Genomic DNA, 14,704 nt, shown 5'->3' on the forward strand with positions numbered 1-14,704 from the left:
GCTAGTTACTTGTAATAAAATGCTAACAATTTGATAGGATTAATTTTATTTACAATATAGATTGCCAACTGTTACTGGTATTTTAAAATATATTTATAGATATTCTTTATAAAATGCCTTTTGTAAACAGTAAGTGTTTAATGTGCTGGTTAAATACAACTTTCTTACCTCAGATAACTCCATTGCTAACACTAGCTCAGCTCTATTACAAGAAGCAATGCTCCGATGTTGACTCTGCTTTTCCTGCACGTGCACATTGGGAGGCGTGGCTTTCGGCTCTTTCAGGAAGGGCGGGGGAGTGAGCAACAGCCGTTCGAATTTAAAAATCTCCTCCTCCTCACCCTGACGGCGTCATCCTGCGGACTGTGCCTTTGAGGTAACTGTCGTTTTGTAAGACGCCTGGCTGAGAAGACTCGTCCCTCTTTTCGAACTTAAACAAAGAAAAAATGGTGAGAATTTATAAATAGCTTTGCTTATAGAGTGGCATATTTAAAGAGCAAGTCACCCCTTACAAGAAGCATATCACTCCCAATTCATGTTTGAAAAATGCAACAAATGCTGTTGCCTAGCAGACCGAGAGGGTGGAGCCACTAACAAATACACACACTCACGACATTGTGACATCATAATGTACCAGTTTACATCACAGCATACCTCTTAGCCAATAGCGGTGGCAGATTTAAATTCAAATGCAGTGAAGAGTTTTTACCTGACAACGGCACAACTCTGACAGTTTCAGGCAGAAAATTAAAATTTTAACTAACATGCACTAAAGTGCAAAACTATTGACTACACGTGTCTGTAGCATGATTAGACACACATTTATATAGTTTATCAGAAAAAAATTATTGATTTGGGGGTGACTTGCTCTTTAAGGTTTGACCTCCACTTAGAGCTAATGAAGCATCGTTATCGTGAATGTTAAAATAAAAAGGTAACTGCTTTAGCCCAACTAAACTTACATCTAATATAAAGTCAAATGTTGGTTCTCGTGGAAGGGGTTTTGGTTCATTTAGGTGGTGGCGCACTAGCTAAACAAAAGAGCATTTCAAAAGTGACAATGTGCGTCACTTTTCGGCGCTTCTGCCCATCCATCACCCGCGGACTGCAGTACTTTTTCTGCTCGGCATGGCTAACTTACATAGCAACTGTTGACTCTTGTAGAAAACAATGGCTGTTATAGATCAAAACGACCCACATCCTTAAAGAAACCTTATCCGCTGGGGAAATGGTTGAAACGGGCTACCAGAAAGGCACTGCTCATTAACCCTTACCCAACATTTAAATTTTCTAACGTTAGTCATTCGAGCACAAAAAAATGCTCTTATGTGAGGTAAGGGTGAAAAATGCACACGAGTAATGGCTGACTCCGTAACAGTCAGGACTGGGTTGTTTCTGGTTTTTCTTCATGGGTCACTTGAATAGAGTTTTCAATCAGTTTTTCTGGGTTCAAACTGACGTTAGCACTCTCCTGCGTGGAGGGAGCGTTGCCTAGCAATGAGTCTCTAAAGCGCGCCATAGAAGGCTTTTTTGCCCTCAGACGGTTTTGATGCTGCTGCTGATATTTATTCGTTTTTATCAATACTTAAACATGCTCAAATACATTTGTTAAACATAATATGTATATTTTGACATCATTAGAATTTAATGCGTGAAACTGAAGTTATTGTATTTTTTCCAGATCCAGCGTGAGTGCATCGCCATCCATGTAGGTCAGGCTGGTGTCCAGATTGGCAACGCCTGCTGGGAGCTCTTCTGTCTGGAGCATGGAATCCAGCCGGACGGGCAGATGCTCAGTGACAAGAGCATTGGAGGTGTAGATGATTCCTTCAACACATTCTTCAGTGAGATTGGAGCTGGGAAGCACATCCCCAGAGCAGTTTTCGTAGACTTGGAGCCTACTGTCATTGGTAAGGGTTAGGGTTGGGGTTAGCGCTAATCCTTGTAACCTTAAGTGGCTTAACATGAGATTTTGTCAATTATACGCAAGTATTTTAAAATGAAAACTAAAAGTTTCCCTTTGTCTCCAGATGAGGTGCGTACTGGAACCTACCGCCAGCTGTTCCACCCTGAGCAGCTGATCACGGGTAAGGAGGATGCTGCCAATAACTGCGCTCGTGGATACTACACCATTGGCAAAGAGATCATCGACCTGGTCTTGGACAGGATCCGCAAACTGGTGAGTAAAGACATATTTTTACCTTTAGTCTGTAATAAATCTGATAAATGACTCATTTGTTTTCTGTGTCCTCAGGCGGACCAGTGCACCGGTCTTCAGGGCTTCCTGCTCTTCCACAGCTTTGGTGGAGGTACCGGCTCTGGTTTCACCTCCCTGCTGATGGAGCATCTGTCTGTGGACTATGGCAAGAAGTCCAATCTGGAGTTCTCCATCTACCCAGGTCCCCAGATGTCCACTGCTGTGGTGGAGCCCTACAACTCCATCCTGACCACCCATGCCACTTTGGAGCACACTGACTGTGCCTTCATGTTGGACAATGAGGCCCTCTACGACATCTGCTGTAGAAACCTAGACATTGAGCATCCCACCTACACCAACCTGAACAGGTTGATCGGTCAGATTGTGTCCTCCATCACTGCGTCTCTCCGCTTTGACGGAGCTCTGAATGTTGACCTGAAAGATTTCCAGACCAACTTGGAGCCTTATCCTCGTATCCACTTCCCTCTGACCACCTATGCTCCAGTCATCTCAGCTGAGAAGGCCTACCACTCGCAGCTGTCTGTGGCTGAGATCACCAACGCTTGCTTTGAACCAGGTAATCAGATGGTCAAGTGTGATCCTCGCCATGGTAAATACATGGCCTGCTGTATCGTGGTGATGTCGTTCCCAAAGATGTCAACTCTGCTATTTCTGCCATCAAGACCAAACGCAGCATCCAGTTTGTGGACTGGTGTCCCACAGGCTTCAAGGTGGGCATCAACTATCAGCCTCCAACTGTGGTTCCTGGTGGAGATCTGGCCAAAGTACAGAGAGCTGTGTGCATGTTGAGCAACACAACAGCCATTGCTGAGGCCTGGGCCCGCCTCAACCATAAGTTTGATCTGATGTATGCTAAGAGGGCCTTTGTCCACAGGTATGTTGGAGAGGGAATGGAAGAAGGAGAGTTCTCAGAGGCCAGAGAAGATATGGCTGCCCTTGAGAAAGATTATGAGGAAGTTGGCACTGACAGCATTGGAGGGGAGGATGAAGAGGGAGAAGAATTTTAAGCAGTTAAGCAATGCCACAATTCCAAAGCTCTACTTAACATGTTCTCAACTGTTCGTGAAGTCAGTTTTATGTAGCATTAAGTTCAGTTCCGTAACTTCACTTGTTCAGATCCTTGTTCAGATCATCAGAAAGTTGCTTTGCTTCATAATTCTCATGTGTGTTTTAGACTCTTATTGTGAAAATCTAAAGGAATCCTTCTGCAAATGCTGCATCAGAAGGAGTCTGAAAAAGATGCCTGATTATTATTTTGTTGTGACTTTGTTCTCAACATTTTGATTTTATTCTCACAGCATCATTATTTTGTTGTTGTTGTTGTTGTTGTTGAAAAGGTTAAAAACAATATTTACACCACAGAAGCAGCTAACAACCCTAACCTTTCTGTCCAGCTGCTGGTTCTGATCTGGTTTCATCTGATGATGAATGAATGAATAAATAAATAATAAACATCACATTATTTAAATTATTTAGTTGTGACTTTGTTCTCAACATTTTGATTTTATTCTCACAGCATCATTATTTTGTTGTTGTTGTTTTTGCTGAAAAGGTTAAAAACATTTACACCACAGAAGCAGCTAACAACCCTAACCTTTCTGTCCAGCTGCTGGTTCTGATCTGGTTTCATCTGATGATGAATGAATGAATAAATAAATAATAAACATCACATTATTTAAAAGACATAAACTTGAAAAGGTCAAACCTGGTTTAGTTGAGGGTCTGGCGGGTTTTTCTTTCTCCTGCTGAGACGTGGCGTTCGCTGTTCTGTGGCTCTGCAGTCGTGTTCTCAGTCTAATGGGATGCAGATGTGGTCCTGATGCTGTGGAAAGGGCATCTTAAACAGAAAATCACCTAACAATAAAACGAGAGCAGAATCCTACCTTTCTTATTGGCTTTGCTCCTGAAGGCTGAAGCTGCAGAGAGATGAAAACAATTATTCTCCAATCAGCTGTGAGCAGTTCTCATTTACTTTTCTATGGCGATGCCTCGGTAACGAAGCATAGTGCTCAAATGTTCATCGCTGTTTAGCAATGTCATGTTCTGAGGGCAGAATAAAGTTCTTAAGGTGCTTTGTTTGATCTTTAATGCTCACGTGCATTTACACCAGGGAAATATTTGGTTTTATGCTACACTGTAGATGGTCAACCTCTAAGCACGTCTTTGAGCTTCCCTCTGTCCTGCAACTTCTTGAATTTCGTATGGCACCCCCAAGTCTGTTCCTCTTTCCTTCTGACCAGCTCCACCGTCTGTGAGCTTCTGATTGTCCTTTATACTGGCCCCTCCTTTTATAGGCTCAATTCACCGTATACCGGTTTTTCTCTTTTTTAGCTTAGTTTTAGCTCTAATTGGCTTTTAAAATTTAGTTTGGGCTCAGGAAAATTTAGAATTAGTTTTAGGGTGTCCGAATGATTGTTAGGATCAGGTAGGGTTCAAAGGTCAGGGTAGGGTAGGGCATGGTTAGGGTTAGGATGGGTTAGTGGGTAGGGACTATTTGTTTTAGGTAGGGCTGTAGAAACCAACAATGAGGCGGTTCAGAACAAACCGCCAGCTGGTCGACCCCAAGGGCACGGGCTAGTTAGCAGGGCAACTGCAGGTTTAAGGGAGCCAAATTTAAGACTTTTTAAGACCTCTTTTGCTGCCATCTTCCGTGGCCGCATGTCCATGAAGGAGGTAGATGAGCAGATGCTGAACATGCAGGACAAGAACAGCAGCCATTTTGTTGAATGGATCCCAAACAACGTCAAGACCGCCATCTGCGACATCCCTCCCAGAGGTCTCAAGATGGCCGCCACATTCATCTGCAACAGCACCGCCATTCAAGAGCTGTTCAAGCGCATCTCTGAGCAGTTCACTGCCATGTTCAGGCGCAAGGCTTTCCTCTACTGGTACACAGGAGAAGGTATGGATGAGATGGAGTTCACAGAGGCTGAGAGCAACATGAATGATCTCGTGTCTGAGTACCAGCAGTACCAGGATGCTACTGCTGAAGAGGAGGGAGAGTTTGAAGAGGAGGGAGAGGAGGACCTGGCCTAAATTTGCTGTTATGAAGTTTAAATGTTTGTCGTACATTTCTGTTTTTCCAAGTTCTGATGTACGTGTTCCAGTTCTCATTTACTTTTCTATGGCGATGCCTCGGTAACGAAGCATAGTGCTCAAATGTTCATCGCTGTTTAGCAATGTCATGTTCTGAGGGCAGAATAAAGTTCTTAAGGTGCTTTGTTTGATCTTTAATGCTCACGTGCATTTACACCAGGGAAATATTTGGTTTTATGCTACACTGTAGATGGTCAACCTCTAAGCACGTCTTTGAGCTTCCCTCTTTCCTGCAACTTCTTGAATTTCGTATGGCACCCCCAAGTCTGTTCCTCTTTCCTTCTGACCAGCTCCACCGTCTGTGAGCTTCTGATTGTCCTTTATACTGGCCCCTCCTTTTATAGGCTCAATTCACCGTATACCGGTTTTTCTCTTTTTTAGCTTAGTTTTAGCTCTAATTGGCTTTTAAAATTTAGTTTGGGCTCAGGAAAATTTAGAATTAGTTTTAGGGTGTCCGAATGATTGTTAGGTTCAGGTAGGGTTCAAAGGTCAGGGTAGGGTAGGGCATGGTTAGGGTTAGGATGGGTTAGTGGGTAGGGACTATTTGTTTTAGGTAGGGCTGTAGAAACCAACAATGAGGCGGTTCAGAACAAACCGCCAGCTGGTCGACCCCAAGGGCACGGGCTAGTTAGCAGGGCAACTGCAGGTTTAAGGGAGCCAAATTTAAGACTTTTTAAGACCTCTTTTGCTGCCATCTTCCGTGGCCGCATGTCCATGAAGGAGGTAGATGAACAGATGCTGAACATGCAGGACAAGAACAGCAGCCATTTTGTTGAATGGATCCCAAACAACGTCAAGACCGCCATCTGCGACATCCCTCCCAGAGGTCTCAAGATGGCCGCCACATTCATCTGCAACAGCACCGCCATTCAAGAGCTGTTCAAGCGCATCTCTGAGCAGTTCACTGCCATGTTCAGGCGCAAGGCTTTCCTCTACTGGTACACAGGAGAAGGTATGGATGAGATGGAGTTCACAGAGGCTGAGAGCAACATGAATGATCTCGTGTCTGAGTACCAGCAGTACCAGGATGCTACTGCTGAAGAGGAGGGAGAGTTTGAAGAGGAGGGAGAGGAGGACCTGGCCTAAATTTGCTGTTATGAAGTTTAAATGTTTGTCGTACATTTCTGTTTTTCCAAGTTCTGATGTACGTGTTCCAGTTCTCATTTACTTTTCTATGGCGATGCCTCGGTAACGAAGCATAGTGCTCAAATGTTCATCGCTGTTTAGCAATGTCATGTTCTGAGGGCAGAATAAAGTTCTTAAGGTGCTTTGTTTGATCTTTAATGCTCACGTGCATTTACACCAGGGAAATATTTGGTTTTATGCTACACTGTAGATGGTCAACCTCTAAGCACGTCTTTGAGCTTCCCTCTGTCCTGCAACTTCTTGAATTTCGTATGGCACCCCCAAGTCTGTTCCTCTTTCCTTCTGACCAGCTCCACCGTCTGTGAGCTTCTGATTGTCCTTTATACTGGCCCCTCCTTTTATAGGCTCAATTCACCGTATACCGGTTTTTCTCTTTTTTAGCTTAGTTTTAGCTCTAATTGGCTTTTAAAATTTAGTTTGGGCTCAGGAAAATTTAGAATTAGTTTTAGGGTGTCCGAATGATTGTTAGGATCAGGTAGGGTTCAAAGGTCAGGGTAGGGTAGGGCATGGTTAGGGTTAGGATGGGTTAGTGGGTAGGGACTATTTGTTTTAGGTAGGGCTGTAGAAACCAACAATGAGGCGGTTCAGAACAAACCGCCAGCTGGTCGACCCCAAGGGCACGGGCTAGTTAGCAGGGCAACTGCAGGTTTAAGGGAGCCAAATTTAAGACTTTTTAAGACCTCTTTTGCTGCCATCTTCCGTGGCCGCATGTCCATGAAGGAGGTAGATGAGCAGATGCTGAACATGCAGGACAAGAACAGCAGCCATTTTGTTGAATGGATCCCAAACAACGTCAAGACCGCCATCTGCGACATCCCTCCCAGAGGTCTCAAGATGGCCGCCACATTCATCTGCAACAGCACCGCCATTCAAGAGCTGTTCAAGCGCATCTCTGAGCAGTTCACTGCCATGTTCAGGCGCAAGGCTTTCCTCTACTGGTACACAGGAGAAGGTATGGATGAGATGGAGTTCACAGAGGCTGAGAGCAACATGAATGATCTCGTGTCTGAGTACCAGCAGTACCAGGATGCTACTGCTGAAGAGGAGGGAGAGTTTGAAGAGGAGGGAGAGGAGGACCTGGCCTAAATTTGCTGTTATGAAGTTTAAATGTTTGTCGTACATTTCTGTTTTTCCAAGTTCTGATGTACGTGTTCCAGTTCTCATTTACTTTTCTATGGCGATGCCTCGGTAACGAAGCATAGTGCTCAAATGTTCATCGCTGTTTAGCAATGTCATGTTCTGAGGGCAGAATAAAGTTCTTAAGGTGCTTTGTTTGATCTTTAATGCTCACGTGCATTTACACCAGGGAAATATTTGGTTTTATGCTACACTGTAGATGGTCAACCTCTAAGCACGTCTTTGAGCTTCCCTCTTTCCTGCAACTTCTTGAATTTCGTATGGCACCCCCAAGTCTGTTCCTCTTTCCTTCTGACCAGCTCCACCGTCTGTGAGCTTCTGATTGTCCTTTATACTGGCCCCTCCTTTTATAGGCTCAATTCACCGTATACCGGTTTTTCTCTTTTTTAGCTTAGTTTTAGCTCTAATTGGCTTTTAAAATTTAGTTTGGGCTCAGGAAAATTTAGAATTAGTTTTAGGGTGTCCGAATGATTGTTAGGTTCAGGTAGGGTTCAAAGGTCAGGGTAGGGTAGGGCATGGTTAGGGTTAGGATGGGTTAGTGGGTAGGGACTATTTGTTTTAGGTAGGGCTGTAGAAACCAACAATGAGGCGGTTCAGAACAAACCGCCAGCTGGTCGACCCCAAGGGCACGGGCTAGTTAGCAGGGCAACTGCAGGTTTAAGGGAGCCAAATTTAAGACTTTTTAAGACCTCTTTTGCTGCCATCTTCCGTGGCCGCATGTCCATGAAGGAGGTAGATGAACAGATGCTGAACATGCAGGACAAGAACAGCAGCCATTTTGTTGAATGGATCCCAAACAACGTCAAGACCGCCATCTGCGACATCCCTCCCAGAGGTCTCAAGATGGCCGCCACATTCATCTGCAACAGCACCGCCATTCAAGAGCTGTTCAAGCGCATCTCTGAGCAGTTCACTGCCATGTTCAGGCGCAAGGCTTTCCTCTACTGGTACACAGGAGAAGGTATGGATGAGATGGAGTTCACAGAGGCTGAGAGCAACATGAATGATCTCGTGTCTGAGTACCAGCAGTACCAGGATGCTACTGCTGAAGAGGAGGGAGAGTTTGAAGAGGAGGGAGAGGAGGACCTGGCCTAAATTTGCTGTTATGAAGTTTAAATGTTTGTCGTACATTTCTGTTTTTCCAAGTTCTGATGTACGTGTTCCAGTTCTCATTTACTTTTCTATGGCGATGCCTCGGTAACGAAGCATAGTGCTCAAATGTTCATCGCTGTTTAGCAATGTCATGTTCTGAGGGCAGAATAAAGTTCTTAAGGTGCTTTGTTTGATCTTTAATGCTCACGTGCATTTACACCAGGGAAATATTTGGTTTTATGCTACACTGTAGATGGTCAACCTCTAAGCACGTCTTTGAGCTTCCCTCTGTCCTGCAACTTCTTGAATTTCGTATGGCACCCCCAAGTCTGTTCCTCTTTCCTTCTGACCAGCTCCACCGTCTGTGAGCTTCTGATTGTCCTTTATACTGGCCCCTCCTTTTATAGGCTCAATTCACCGTATACCGGTTTTTCTCTTTTTTAGCTTAGTTTTAGCTCTAATTGGCTTTTAAAATTTAGTTTGGGCTCAGGAAAATTTAGAATTAGTTTTAGGGTGTCCGAATGATTGTTAGGTTCAGGTAGGGTTCAAAGGTCAGGGTAGGGTAGGGCATGGTTAGGGTTAGGATGGGTTAGTGGGTAGGGACTATTTGTTTTAGGTAGGGCTGTAGAAACCAACAATGAGGCGGTTCAGAACAAACCGCCAGCTGGTCGACCCCAAGGGCACGGGCTAGTTAGCAGGGCAACTGCAGGTTTAAGGGAGCCAAATTTAAGACTTTTTAAGACCTCTTTTGCTGCCATCTTCCGTGGCCGCATGTCCATGAAGGAGGTAGATGAGCAGATGCTGAACATGCAGGACAAGAACAGCAGCCATTTTGTTGAATGGATCCCAAACAACGTCAAGACCGCCATCTGCGACATCCCTCCCAGAGGTCTCAAGATGGCCGCCACATTCATCTGCAACAGCACCGCCATTCAAGAGCTGTTCAAGCGCATCTCTGAGCAGTTCACTGCCATGTTCAGGCGCAAGGCTTTCCTCTACTGGTACACAGGAGAAGGTATGGATGAGATGGAGTTCACAGAGGCTGAGAGCAACATGAATGATCTCGTGTCTGAGTACCAGCAGTACCAGGATGCTACTGCTGAAGAGGAGGGAGAGTTTGAAGAGGAGGGAGAGGAGGACCTGGCCTAAATTTGCTGTTATGAAGTTTAAATGTTTGTCGTACATTTCTGTTTTTCCAAGTTCTGATGTACGTGTTCCAGTTCTCATTTACTTTTCTATGGCGATGCCTCGGTAACGAAGCATAGTGCTCAAATGTTCATCGCTGTTTAGCAATGTCATGTTCTGAGGGCAGAATAAAGTTCTTAAGGTGCTTTGTTTGATCTTTAATGCTCATGTGCATTTACACCAGGGAAATATTTGGTTTTATGCTACACTGTAGATGGTCAACCTCTAAGCACGTCTTTGAGCTTCCCTCTTTCCTGCAACTTCTTGAATTTCGTATGGCACCCCCAAGTCTGTTCCTCTTTCCTTCTGACCAGCTTCACCGTCTGTGAGCTTCTGATTGTCCTTTATACTGGCCCCTCCTTTTATAGGCTCAATTCACCGTATACCGGTTTTTCTCTTTTTTAGCTTAGTTTTAGCTCTAATTGGCTTTTAAAATTTAGTTTGGGCTCAGGAAAATTTAGAATTAGTTTTAGGGTGTCCGAATGATTGTTAGGTTCAGGTAGGGTTCAAAGGTCAGGGTAGGGTAGGGCATGGTTAGGGTTAGGATGGGTTAGTGGGTAGGGACTATTTGTTTTAGGTAGGGCTGTAGAAACCAACAATGAGGCGGTTCAGAACAAACCGCCAGCTGGTCGACCCCAAGGGCACGGGCTAGTTAGCAGGGCAACTGCAGGTTTAAGGGAGCCAAATTTAAGACTTTTTAAGACCTCTTTTGCTGCCATCTTCCGTGGCCGCATGTCCATGAAGGAGGTAGATGAACAGATGCTGAACATGCAGGACAAGAACAGCAGCCATTTTGTTGAATGGATCCCAAACAACGTCAAGACCGCCATCTGCGACATCCCTCCCAGAGGTCTCAAGATGGCCGCCACATTCATCTGCAACAGCACCGCCATTCAAGAGCTGTTCAAGCGCATCTCTGAGCAGTTCACTGCCATGTTCAGGCGCAAGGCTTTCCTCTACTGGTACACAGGAGAAGGTATGGATGAGATGGAGTTCACAGAGGCTGAGAGCAACATGAATGATCTCGTGTCTGAGTACCAGCAGTACCAGGATGCTACTGCTGAAGAGGAGGGAGAGTTTGAAGAGGAGGGAGAGGAGGACCTGGCCTAAATTTGCTGTTATGAAGTTTAAATGTTTGTCGTACATTTCTGTTTTTCCAAGTTCTGATGTACGTGTTCCAGTTCTCATTTACTTTTCTATGGCGATGCCTCGGTAACGAAGCATAGTGCTCAAATGTTCATCGCTGTTTAGCAATGTCATGTTCTGAGGGCAGAATAAAGTTCTTAAGGTGCTTTGTTTGATCTTTAATGCTCACGTGCATTTACACCAGGGAAATATTTGGTTTTATGCTACACTGTAGATGGTCAACCTCTAAGCACGTCTTTGAGCTTCCCTCTGTCCTGCAACTTCTTGAATTTCGTATGGCACCCCCAAGTCTGTTCCTCTTTCCTTCTGACCAGCTCCACCGTCTGTGAGCTTCTGATTGTCCTTTATACTGGCCCCTCCTTTTATAGGCTCAATTCACCGTATACCGGTTTTTCTCTTTTTTAGCTTAGTTTTAGCTCTAATTGGCTTTTAAAATTTAGTTTGGGCTCAGGAAAATTTAGAATTAGTTTTAGGGTGTCCGAATGATTGTTAGGTTCAGGTAGGGTTCAAAGGTCAGGGTAGGGTAGGGCATGGTTAGGGTTAGGATGGGTTAGTGGGTAGGGACTATTTGTTTTAGGTAGGGCTGTAGAAACCAACAATGAGGCGGTTCAGAACAAACCGCCAGCTGGTCGACCCCAAGGGCACGGGCTAGTTAGCAGGGCAACTGCAGGTTTAAGGGAGCCAAATTTAAGACTTTTTAAGACCTCTTTTGCTGCCATCTTCCGTGGCCGCATGTCCATGAAGGAGGTAGATGAGCAGATGCTGAACATGCAGGACAAGAACAGCAGCCATTTTGTTGAATGGATCCCAAACAACGTCAAGACCGCCATCTGCGACATCCCTCCCAGAGGTCTCAAGATGGCCGCCACATTCATCTGCAACAGCACCGCCATTCAAGAGCTGTTCAAGCGCATCTCTGAGCAGTTCACTGCCATGTTCAGGCGCAAGGCTTTCCTCTACTGGTACACAGGAGAAGGTATGGATGAGATGGAGTTCACAGAGGCTGAGAGCAACATGAATGATCTCGTGTCTGAGTACCAGCAGTACCAGGATGCTACTGCTGAAGAGGAGGGAGAGTTTGAAGAGGAGGGAGAGGAGGACCTGGCCTAAATTTGCTGTTATGAAGTTTAAATGTTTGTCGTACATTTCTGTTTTTCCAAGTTCTGATGTACGTGTTCCAGTTCTCATTTACTTTTCTATGGCGATGCCTCGGTAACGAAGCATAGTGCTCAAATGTTCATCGCTGTTTAGCAATGTCATGTTCTGAGGGCAGAATAAAGTTCTTAAGGTGCTTTGTTTGATCTTTAATGCTCACGTGCATTTACACCAGGGAAATATTTGGTTTTATGCTACACTGTAGATGGTCAACCTCTAAGCACGTCTTTGAGCTTCCCTCTGTCCTGCAACTTCTTGAATTTCGTATGGCACCCCCAAGTCTGTTCCTCTTTCCTTCTGACCAGCTCCACCGTCTGTGAGCTTCTGATTGTCCTTTATACTGGCCCCTCCTTTTATAGGCTCAATTCACCGTATACCGGTTTTTCTCTTTTTTAGCTTAGTTTTAGCTCTAATTGGCTTTTAAAATTTAGTTTGGGCTCAGGAAAATTTAGAATTAGTTTTAGGGTGTCCGAATGATTGTTAGGTTCAGGTAGGGTTCAAAGGTCAGGGTAGGGTAGGGCATGGTTAGGGTTAGGATGGGTTAGTGGGTAGGGACTATTTGTTTTAGGTAGGGCTGTAGAAACCAACAATGAGGCGGTTCAGAACAAACCGCCAGCTGGTCGACCCCAAGGGCACGGGCTAGTTAGCAGGGCAACTGCAGGTTTAAGGGAGCCAAATTTAAGACTTTTTAAGACCTCTTTTGCTGCCATCTTCCGTGGCCGCATGTCCATGAAGGAGGTAGATGAGCAGATGCTGAACATGCAGGACAAGAACAGCAGCCATTTTGTTGAATGGATCCCAAACAACGTCAAGACCGCCATCTGCGACATCCCTCCCAGAGGTCTCAAGATGGCCGCCACATTCATCTGCAACAGCACCGCCATTCAAGAGCTGTTCAAGCGCATCTCTGAGCAGTTCACTGCCATGTTCAGGCGCAAGGCTTTCCTCTACTGGTACACAGGAGAAGGTATGGATGAGATGGAGTTCACAGAGGCTGAGAGCAACATGAATGATCTCGTGTCTGAGTACCAGCAGTACCAGGATGCTACTGCTGAAGAGGAGGGAGAGTTTGAAGAGGAGGGAGAGGAGGACCTGGCCTAAATTTGCTGTTATGAAGTTTAAATGTTTGTCGTACATTTCTGTTTTTCCAAGTTCTGATGTACGTGTTCCAGTTCTCATTTACTTTTCTATGGCGATGCCTCGGTAACGAAGCATAGTGCTCAAATGTTCATCGCTGTTTAGCAATGTCATGTTCTGAGGGCAGAATAAAGTTCTTAAGGTGCTTTGTTTGATCTTTAATGCTCATGTGCATTTACACCAGGGAAATATTTGGTTTTATGCTACACTGTAGATGGTCAACCTCTAAGCACGTCTTTGAGCTTCCCTCTTTCCTGCAACTTCTTGAATTTCGTATGGCACCCCCAAGTCTGTTCCTCTTTCCTTCTGACCAGCTCCACCGTCTGTGAGCTTCTGATTGTCCTTTATACTGGCCCCTCCTTTTATAGGCTCAATTCACCGTATACCGGTTTTTCTCTTTTTTAGCTTAGTTTTAGCTCTAATTGGCTTTTAAAATTTAGTTTGGGCTCAGGAAAATTTAGAATTAGTTTTAGGGTGTCCGAATGATTGTTAGGTTCAGGTAGGGTTCAAAGGTCAGGGTAGGGTAGGGCATGGTTAGGGTTAGGATGGGTTAGTGGGTAGGGACTATTTGTTTTAGGTAGGGCTGTAGAAACCAACAATGAGGCGGTTCAGAACAAACCGCCAGCTGGTCGACCCCAAGGGCACGGGCTAGTTAGCAGGGCAACTGCAGGTTTAAGGGAGCCAAATTTAAGACTTTTTAAGACCTCTTTTGCTGCCATCTTCCGTGGCCGCATGTCCATGAAGGAGGTAGATGAACAGATGCTGAACATGCAGGACAAGAACAGCAGCCATTTTGTTGAATGGATCCCAAACAACGTCAAGACCGCCATCTGCGACATCCCTCCCAGAGGTCTCAAGATGGCCGCCACATTCATCTGCAACAGCACCGCCATTCAAGAGCTGCTCAAGCGCATCTCTGAGCAGTTCACTGCCATGTTCAGGCGCAAGGCTTTCCTCTACTGGTACACAGGAGAAGGTATGGATGAGATGGAGTTCACAGAGGCTGAGAGCAACATGAATGATCTCGTGTCTGAGTACCAGCAGTACCAGGATGCTACTGCTGAAGAGGAGGGAGAGTTTGAAGAGGAGGGAGAGGAGGACCTGGCCTAAATTTGCTGTTATGAAGTTTAAATGTTTGTCGTACATTTCTGTTTTTCCAAGTTCTGATGTACGTGTTCCAGTTCTCATTTACTTTTCTATGGCGATGCCTCGGTAACGAAGCATAGTGCTCAAATGTTCATCGCTGTTTAGCAATGTCATGTTCTGAGGGCAGAATAAAGTTCTTAAGGTGCTTTGTTTGATCTTTAATGCTCACGTGCATTTACACCAGGGAAATATTTGGTTTTATGCTACACTGTAGATGGTCAACCTCTAAGCACGTCTTTGAGCTTC

At 45.0% G+C, this 14,704-nt stretch overlaps 9 protein-coding genes, 1 long non-coding RNA gene and 1 pseudogene across 10 annotated transcripts in view; 10 read left to right on the top strand and 1 right to left on the bottom strand.

Moving 5' to 3' along the window:
- Positions 1-1,673: 1,673 nt before the first annotated feature.
- LOC107372459 (tubulin alpha chain-like) lies at positions 1,674-3,295 on the top strand (annotated as a pseudogene).
- A 630-nt stretch (positions 3,296-3,925) lies between these two features.
- LOC139062647 (uncharacterized) overlaps positions 3,926-14,704 on the bottom strand; it is a 39,858-nt gene continuing 29,079 nt past the window's right edge. The window contains exons 2-3 of the long non-coding RNA XR_011516218.1: positions 4,102-4,134; positions 3,926-4,040 (exon numbers count right to left, since the gene is read on the bottom strand). This is a non-coding gene — a long non-coding RNA (uncharacterized lncRNA). The remainder of the gene's footprint in view (positions 4,041-4,101; positions 4,135-14,704) is intronic.
- LOC139062645 (tubulin beta chain) lies at positions 4,666-5,477 on the top strand. The gene has a single exon (XM_070544109.1). The coding sequence runs from the start codon at positions 4,877-4,879 to the stop codon at positions 5,252-5,254; it is 378 nt and encodes a 125-aa protein (XP_070400210.1). The 5' UTR covers positions 4,666-4,876; the 3' UTR covers positions 5,255-5,477.
- On the top strand, positions 5,790-6,623 carry LOC139062643 (tubulin beta chain). Its single transcript, XM_070544100.1, has one exon. The coding sequence runs from the start codon at positions 6,023-6,025 to the stop codon at positions 6,398-6,400; it is 378 nt and encodes a 125-aa protein (XP_070400201.1). The 5' UTR covers positions 5,790-6,022; the 3' UTR covers positions 6,401-6,623.
- Positions 6,958-7,769, top strand: LOC139062641 (tubulin beta chain). The gene has a single exon (XM_070544098.1). It carries the CDS (start codon positions 7,169-7,171, stop codon positions 7,544-7,546), a length of 378 nt encoding a protein of 125 aa, XP_070400199.1. The 5' UTR covers positions 6,958-7,168; the 3' UTR covers positions 7,547-7,769.
- LOC129160853 (tubulin beta chain) lies at positions 8,082-8,915 on the top strand. Its single transcript, XM_054737921.2, has one exon. It carries the CDS (start codon positions 8,315-8,317, stop codon positions 8,690-8,692), a length of 378 nt encoding a protein of 125 aa, XP_054593896.2. The 5' UTR covers positions 8,082-8,314; the 3' UTR covers positions 8,693-8,915.
- Positions 9,228-10,052, top strand: LOC129160855 (tubulin beta chain). The gene has a single exon (XM_054737924.2). It carries the CDS (start codon positions 9,461-9,463, stop codon positions 9,836-9,838), a length of 378 nt encoding a protein of 125 aa, XP_054593899.2. The 5' UTR covers positions 9,228-9,460; the 3' UTR covers positions 9,839-10,052.
- On the top strand, positions 10,271-10,984 carry LOC139066328 (tubulin beta chain). The gene has a single exon (XM_070548786.1). It carries the CDS (start codon positions 10,607-10,609, stop codon positions 10,982-10,984), a length of 378 nt encoding a protein of 125 aa, XP_070404887.1. The 5' UTR covers positions 10,271-10,606.
- Positions 11,734-12,130, top strand: LOC139066327 (tubulin beta chain). The gene has a single exon (XM_070548785.1). It carries the CDS (start codon positions 11,753-11,755, stop codon positions 12,128-12,130), a length of 378 nt encoding a protein of 125 aa, XP_070404886.1. The 5' UTR covers positions 11,734-11,752.
- LOC139066330 (tubulin beta chain) lies at positions 12,880-13,276 on the top strand. The gene has a single exon (XM_070548788.1). The coding sequence runs from the start codon at positions 12,899-12,901 to the stop codon at positions 13,274-13,276; it is 378 nt and encodes a 125-aa protein (XP_070404889.1). The 5' UTR covers positions 12,880-12,898.
- On the top strand, positions 14,024-14,422 carry LOC139066332 (tubulin beta chain-like). Its single transcript, XM_070548791.1, has one exon. The coding sequence runs from the start codon at positions 14,045-14,047 to the stop codon at positions 14,420-14,422; it is 378 nt and encodes a 125-aa protein (XP_070404892.1). The 5' UTR covers positions 14,024-14,044.

Source organism: Nothobranchius furzeri, chromosome 2 (genome assembly GCF_043380555.1).
Source record: "Nothobranchius furzeri strain GRZ-AD chromosome 2, NfurGRZ-RIMD1, whole genome shotgun sequence".
In the NCBI taxonomy this organism is placed as follows: Eukaryota; Metazoa; Chordata; class Actinopteri; order Cyprinodontiformes; family Nothobranchiidae; genus Nothobranchius; species Nothobranchius furzeri.